Source organism: Balaenoptera musculus, chromosome X, assembly GCF_009873245.2.
Source record: "Balaenoptera musculus isolate JJ_BM4_2016_0621 chromosome X, mBalMus1.pri.v3, whole genome shotgun sequence".
Taxonomy (NCBI): domain Eukaryota; kingdom Metazoa; phylum Chordata; class Mammalia; order Artiodactyla; family Balaenopteridae; genus Balaenoptera; species Balaenoptera musculus.
This window is the reverse complement of record NC_045806.1, coordinates 87,727,433-87,735,121: the sequence shown is the minus strand read 5'-3', so window position 1 is coordinate 87,735,121 and position 7,689 is coordinate 87,727,433. Positions and strand designations below refer to the sequence as shown.

The window sequence follows — 7,689 nt, the reverse complement described above, 5'->3', positions numbered from 1 at the left end:
GTCCTGGAACACCTGCAAACACTTCTTGGAGGAAGAACCACAATCTTTATTCGTGGCCTGGCCCTTTTTTTATTTGACACATCGGTAAGGAAAACAGCTCAGTAAGATAACTCTAGAAAAATGGAGAGAGAGGAGAGGAAGCGGCAGTGGGGAAGGCGGGAACTCTTCCCAAGTCTACAGTACCCGCCCGGGAATAAGGCGCGCTTTAGGCGCCTGCAGAGCCGGGTGCCTTAAGGTGAGCAGCAACCCAGAACAGCAAATGTTGCATGCGCCAGGAGCTGACCGTGCAGCACAGGCATGGTTGGATACATTAAGCACTTGGAAAGTTTCTATATTTGCACTCTGAGGTGGGTTCATTACTAAATAAAGTCCTTGGAGCTTTCTCAAGAGGCACGTGAGGCTTCTTGCAGCATGCATGCATCTGAGCACCCGGACTGCTTTGCAAACCTAACCGAAAACTCCAGGTCTCGGAATGCAGGGTGGGACCTGATTTCAAAAACCCCGTGCAAACAACCTCCACGCCAATCATTTCGTCTTAACCGCTAGCTGGATTCGCAGGTTTCGCGCGCGAATGTAACAAAATCAGATAGTTCCGTCCATTCCACCAACTTCTACGAAGCGAGAACCTTGCTCAGAGCCCAGGGCAAGATAAAGTAACTTCGCTTTAGCGCGCTTTGTTTTCTGGGGGCTCGTGCTTTACCCAGCTGTATCTCTCCGCCTTTTCCCCTGGGGAAGCAAGGAACACCGGCGATACTGCCGAATTGCGGAACATCGAGGGTTGGGCGGAAGAATATTCTTCAAACACTTCACAACCTCCACGAGCTAGTGTGCAGTCTTGCCCCCCCGCCGGCAAACTGCTTTCGCAGTCCAGCACAGCCCCTTCCTCCGATCATACACTTCGTACAAGTTGCAGTCAGTTAAACGAGTCACCGTTCCCCGAATAAGCGCGCCCACTACCAGCACCACTCACACGCACTCGCCCTATGTTTTTTTACACACCCTGGCCGCGAGCGCGCCCCCATCGAGTCCCACCGACCCCCACGAGAGGCAATGTGAATTCTAGTAGGGGGCGTCTAACCGACGCGAACGCGTATGCTTTGAACCCGCGGAAGCAACATACCCCTCTATATAAGACGCGCAAGCCCGAGCGTCGGCGCCAGAAGAGGTCCCGGCGCCAGACGAGCAGCCCACGAGGTAGTCGCCACGGTCCCAGCGCGGAGCCTGCTGAGGCGCAAGGCCTCATCGACAGCAATCAAGGCATGGCGTGCAGCCACCATGACACCGGCTACCACAGCCTGGGAGTCGACGAGGACGAGAAAGAACTGCATAGTCAGTGTCTAGACGGGGACAGGTGCTTCGGCAAATTCCAGAAAAGGGACTTTCCCTGGGAAGAGCAGGTGGACGGGACGCTGCGAGGCAGCGGCCGTCCTACAGCCCGCGCACCGTGGGCTCTCTCGCCCCGGTCTCTCCTTTTTGCTTTTCTCTTTTCCCAGATGCGGAGCCTACCTTGACCCCGGAGACTGTAACCGGAGGAGAGAATGAGGCTACGCTGTCCGAACCTGAGCTCGGAGAAGCAGCAGCAGCAGCAGCAGCAGACTACTTTAATGCGGTCGGTTCCAGCCCCTCGGACGAAAACCGTGAGGGCGGCGACGGCGGTCTTGAGCCCCCGCAGCAGCAGGAGGAGCTGGCCCCCCCGGCCGCTGAGGGGCCACAGATTGTACCGGGAAAGCAGCGCCGCGGCCGTACGGTGTTCACCAGGTTGCAGCGGCGGGAGCTGGAGAAAGTTTTCCTGCGCACTCGTTACCCCGACGTGTTCGAGCGGTAAGTGGCTGGCTCCGGAGACGGACGCCTAGTTCTCCAGGATCCCGCGCTTATCCCAGGGCGCCTTAGGCTCTTTCCCAGGACCCTCCCCCTGCTCTCCTGGGCCAAAAGCTACTTAGGAGGCTTGAGGGCGCCGGGTTCGCCCTAGCTCTTTGGGCGTGGGGCAATGCCTGTAGAGCTTGCGGGGGTGCAAGACAGGAGCGGAACTCGGGTGGAGCAAGGAAGGCAGTGCCGATTAATCCTGCTTTAATTTAAAATCTTGGTAATTTGTTCATCATGGAGTTTTGCATTCATTTTTACATTTTGAAAATTGCATTAAAATATTTATCGTAATTACTCAGCTTTTTCGCGCCCTTTAAATTTTGCGCACGAGGCGAGCGGCTCATTGGCCTCACCTTAGTCTTGGCCCTGCCTCGTGGAGCGCCATTTCCAGGCGACAGAGTTTCGACCGTAAGAAAGCCAGTGACTTATTCCCGTTGCTTACCTTCCCCGGAGGCCTTGTGGTCCAGACAAGGGGAAGGCTTGTTCTGGCCCGGTAGTAATGGGGGACGAGGACAAATCGGTGTGAGGTTTAGGGGCGCCCTTTCAGGTTCCGTTGTATTCAATCTTTGTCCGCTAAAGAGCAGAAAGAATTTCCCTTGATCGCTTGGCCAACGTGGTTTGAAGTTTCTCCTTGAGAGTTTACCGCTTCCTTTTACAATAAACAGAAATACTCTGGTTCAGAACGCCGCTTTTTTGGTATTTTGGCGTTTTATTTATTTATTTATTTTAACCTCTTTATTGGGGTATAATTGCTTTACAATACTCTGTTAGTTTCCCACAAACGGAAAAATTAATTGAGTCATATTCAACTAACATACACTATCAGGAATTTTAATGTGTATTCCCTTTTTATATTTTATTTAACAGATGAGTTGTCCATGGGAAAACCCTCCCTAAAGTAAACCTCAAGCTGTATTACAGAAAACTGTGGGAAGGGGTATAGAAATGTAAATGATATATTTTATCCACAACTCCAAATACTGAACATTTGCACTTTTCCCCCTCTCAGAGAGGCGATTGCAGGACGCTTGAATTTGCCTGAAACCAGAGTGCAGGTCAGTAAATCTTAATTTTAAAATTGGCAGGGCAGCCATTCTAAAACATGCTTTAGGTTTTGTCCTGGAAACTCTCAAGTTGGTGTGTTTTGTTGTCTTTTCCGTGTTTAGCAAATAAGTTTTGAACAATGGGCGCTTTGGGGGTGGGAAATAGGACAAGTAAGTTCGAGCTTATGGAAATTGTACTTTACCAGAGGGAATTCGATTTCCTAAAGGGAAAAATATAAAACACACACCTCTCTCCTCCTCTCTTTATACACACACACACACACACACACACACACACACTTTTATTTCCAATAAATAAAGTTTATCTCCCTCTAACACTGGCATCCTTTAGGAAGGATGTTAGTACTCCCTAAAGGAATATTTCTATGTGGAATTTATTGGGGCTCAGTCTCACCTGGGAAGTATTCAAATGAATACACTGAAGAGCTAGGTTATAAGAAAGTTCAACTGTACTAAATTATTTAAACTACTTAAAACCAGGCATAAGCTCTTGGCTAAATGAGTGAACTTATAAATATTTAGACATTGGGGTGAGGGAGTAATTCAAACACAGAACATAGTACATGAGTAACTAATACACATTTAGTTAAACTGAAACTGATGGCCGGGGGTGGCTAAAAAGTCCAAGTCCCAGTGCCTAATCTTCCTGCTGCTGTTTTTAAGTGTTTTGCAAATCAGTGTAGAGAGTGGCAGTCTTAAATTCTAATTTTTTTGGAAGACTTTGATGTCAGCCTGAAGACATTGCTAAAATACTGCAGTTACGGTGGTAATGGGAAAAGGTTTGTAAGCTTTGGAAAATTATCCTCAAAAAATGAATCCAAAAAAGAGAAAGAATAATTTTGAATAAAGTTCCACTGACCTAAGAAGGAGTGAAATGTTAGAGAAGAATCGTATACATTCAAATATATGCATCGCAGGTGACATACAAATTCAACTTTATGAAACTACTAAATGCATAAGTGAATATTCTCTTGAAGAATTTTTAACATCTAAGATTTTTTTATCCTTTCTGGTGGTATTGTTTTGAAAAGGTGGGTTTCCGGAATTTGATTGGTTGTGAGGGTGATCTCACTTCAGGCCAGATTCTCACCTGTGTTAATTTAAAATACTTTTTCATTTATTCATGCAGTGATTACAAATTTGTAGATCATGGAATCAAAAAGTGACTATTTGAGGTCATAGAATACCATAGTTACATCAAAGAAGTATTTTCCCCCCTCAATATAAATATATAAATAAATGAATATACATATATATATATATCAGATGGCTTACTTGTTTTGCCCCAGAGCACATGCATGAGTACAGTGATGGAAACGTACTGCCCATCTGTCCGTGGTATGCAGAAAAGCAGGCCACTGGATGGTGGCATCCTAATGCCACAGGCTGGACCACCAGTCAGGCTCGGTCTCAGGACGAGTCTCAGACAGGCAAGGTAAACCCAGAGGAAAAGAAAAACAAGGTTTGCTGAATTGCTTTTCCTCATGCCTTGGTTTACATAGTCCTCTTAATGGATTTCTGAAGGGAAAATGAGCCAGAAGACGCAAGTAAGGAAAAAGACAGTGTTCTCATAAATTTCCAAACACTACAGCATGAATTTCCCCAAGAAACTTAATAGATGCTTCCCCCACCCATCTTGTGCAAATATAGTAGATCTCCTTTATGAAACCAGTATTGGGAATATGGACCTAATATTGGCCCATACCAAAATTTGCCATACGTGGGCTTTTGGTTATGTTTAGGGAGATTAGACCACAGGTACATTTGAATCCCTCCAAAATGAGCTCTATTACAGTGGCCTTCTTCAGACTATATATCCATATAGTAGAAGGACACCAAATCCTAAAATGGGAGAGAGAGAAGGTGGCTTCGGGCAGGCAGAGAGAAGAGGCCATTTGTCTCACTTAAAACCTGCCATTTGGGCACGTCCAAAAGGATTAAATACAATGTAAACCCCATCAACTAGTACACTAAGAGGACACTAAAGTCTAATTGATAGCTTGTTTGTTTGTTTGTTTGTTAATAGTTGGCAAGCGTTTAGGGAGAAGCCTCTTTTGTGACCCCTGTCCCCACAGGATTGAACATAATTGGACCTTCCTGCCTTAGGAATGAGTGATGGGATTGGGGACTCCTGGTTAAGGAGTGGAGCTGTCAGGGCCTTGGGTACCCTAACACTCTGGGTAACAGTGGCTCCTGTCCAGCATCCTGAAACTGAAACTGGGATCAAATGAGCTGACCTTGTCCTGAGCCCAGAAAGGTTTGGAGGGTAGGGCAAATTGGAGAACACAAAATTGACAGTGGTGACAATAGGGTGCCCAATATCTTATCTGGGGAAAAGGATTTTGGGTTTAGTGAATTTGGGTTTAGTTAAGCTAAACTTTCCTTAACACTAACGGCTGAAATATCAAGGCAGTGTCCAGGGCTTCAGCACCTCTCATGTCCCAGCAAGACAAGCCACCAAGTCCCTGGGACCCCCATGATCAGGCCTCCATTGACATACCATCTGTTTTGAGTCTTACGAGGTTTCAGAGAAAGAATGATCTGTTAAACGTCATTGAAGGAAACCTGTCTAAAAGTGCACCATGCCCCTATGGATTAGTTACTTCAGACTGAAGATGGGCTTTTCAAATAGGGTATGGTTCCCCTCGGTATGACTTTAATTGGACCCATCTTTATCCCACACTCAGCTTCCCTCACAACCATGATGACACTACTCCTGGTGAGAAGGGGGTGGAGGCAGCTGGACAGCGATAGCCCAACATTTCTTTACCTTGTTTCCAGGCATAGACATTAACAGCAGGGACCTGGTGCAATTCATCAGTTAGGCCTGCATCCAGGACTCGGAAAAAAACCTATTAAGGAATATTAAAAATGAGAGACAAATCAATGTGCCAAAGTCTGGACTAGGCTTGGTTCACTAAGGGTTAGCTGAGGGAGGTGTGCTGTTTGCTTTCCTAAGATATTTTAGCAATAAGGGAATAGCTTCTCCTGCTGCAGTGTAAAATCTCAATGGCAGACTTGCATGGTGTGTGTTTTCTATTATGACATTAACTGTTCAATATACTAAACCAATCTCTTTTTCCCTCTGATTGAAGGTTTGGTTTCAGAACAGAAGGGCCAAGTGTAGAAGAGAAGAGAGGGCACTGATGTTCAGAAATGTGCCCCCCGTTGCCTTGGGCCCCCATATGGGGATAACCTTTGATGAGCCCTGTCAGGCAGTCCCTGTTTTAGAGCCTCCATGGGGATATGTTCCTGCAGTGCCACAGCCAGTCATGGCACTTGCACCACCTATGCTACCCGGCCCACCACCTCTGCCACCCGGCCCACCACCTCTGCCACCCGGGATGCCTTTGCCACCCCCACCACCTGTGCCTCCCTTTGCTGTGGGCCCTGTAGGTATGGCATGGGGCCCTGTCATCAATGGTCATCTCATGGGTCCCATTTTCTGAATATGGTATTCATGACAGTTCTTCCATAGTATCTTTGTACCAGATAGAAGTTGTTCACAGAACGTCAAAAGCAATTCACCAAAATCCTGTTGGATAAATTGAATAAATGGACAAAATCAGTACCTGTTGTTTTTGGATAAAACATTGTGTTTTCAATAAAGATGCAAGTTAGCAATATATTGATTTTTTGGTGTCAAATGGACTAAGTTGGGTACGCATGGGAATGGCTAAGACAATGCAATTCAAACAGAATGTCGAAGAAGCTTCCTTTCATAATGTAATAGCTCTGAGTCACCAGAATAGGTAACGGAGTCCTCCCAGTGCCTGTGGCAGGTTTACACTGACCACACGTTCTCCTCCCCCCATCCCCATCTGTACCCTGACCCGTTGGGAGCACATACATGTGCAAGGTGGGAAGGGATGACCCTCTGGTGAGAGTACAGTGTGTTTCCAGGCAGGGACATGTTCTATTCAAGGAGCTCAACGGCCATGGACTTTAAGGGAATCTTCCTAAGAGGCTGTAAGGAAAGGACGTGGCAGCCAAACATCCATCCGGTACTCTCCAAATTCTGTTCACTGCCCTCCATTTTATGGAGGTGATAGGGGAATAGGAACCATTCTGGTTCCAAGACACAAGAGGGGGCTCCATTAAGATCAGAAAATGGTTCTCTGTTTTCTCACCCCGTACTCCCAGCCCAAAAGAACCTATTATTGTAGCTTCCCCAGCCCAGAGGCAGACAGTCACACTTTGAGGTGTATTTTGTCACCCTCAACATCCGAGAGATGGTCCCCTGAACAGAGTTCCAGAATAGGCACTCATTAAAAAGAAGCAGATCTTTGCTTTACCCATAATGTCGTCTTCATGTAAAACTGCCAGGTGAGAAAAGAAAAACAAAAATGGGAGGTGGGAAAAGGAGGCCAGGCCAACTATTTTTAAAATATTACTTTCTTTTCAGTAGAACTCATGCTTCTGATCAATTTCTAGCAATGTACAGTGATTTTATGAACAGTCATGCTATGAAGTGACTGCAGTGACTTCAGATAGGGGTGTCACAGTGACACCAGAATTTCCTCGCACAGGAAGTGGGTTGAGGAGAAGGGACTTACCGAAGACAAGTTTCACAGCAGTTACATGTTCCTAGTTTGAAGGGAGGCTTTATTTTCATGGAAAAGCATATGACTTTTGCAGTATTGTCCAATACTTTGCATTCCTTTCTTCCCTCCCTTCACACATATGGATGCCAAATGTCAGCAAGGTGGTTGTATCAAATGTGGGACTCCTGCAGAAAAGAGGTTATTGCTACTGCAGAGGC

At 46.4% G+C, this 7,689-nt stretch overlaps 1 protein-coding gene across 1 annotated transcript; it reads left to right on the top strand.

The window, feature by feature from the left end:
* Positions 1-1,259: 1,259 nt before the first annotated feature.
* ESX1 (ESX homeobox 1) lies at positions 1,260-6,376 on the top strand. The gene is made up of 4 exons (XM_036839190.1): positions 1,260-1,329; positions 1,494-1,821; positions 2,873-2,918; positions 6,023-6,376. Exons 1-4 carry the CDS (start codon positions 1,260-1,262, stop codon positions 6,374-6,376), a joined length of 798 nt encoding a protein of 265 aa, XP_036695085.1.
* Positions 6,377-7,689: the final 1,313 nt, after the last annotated feature.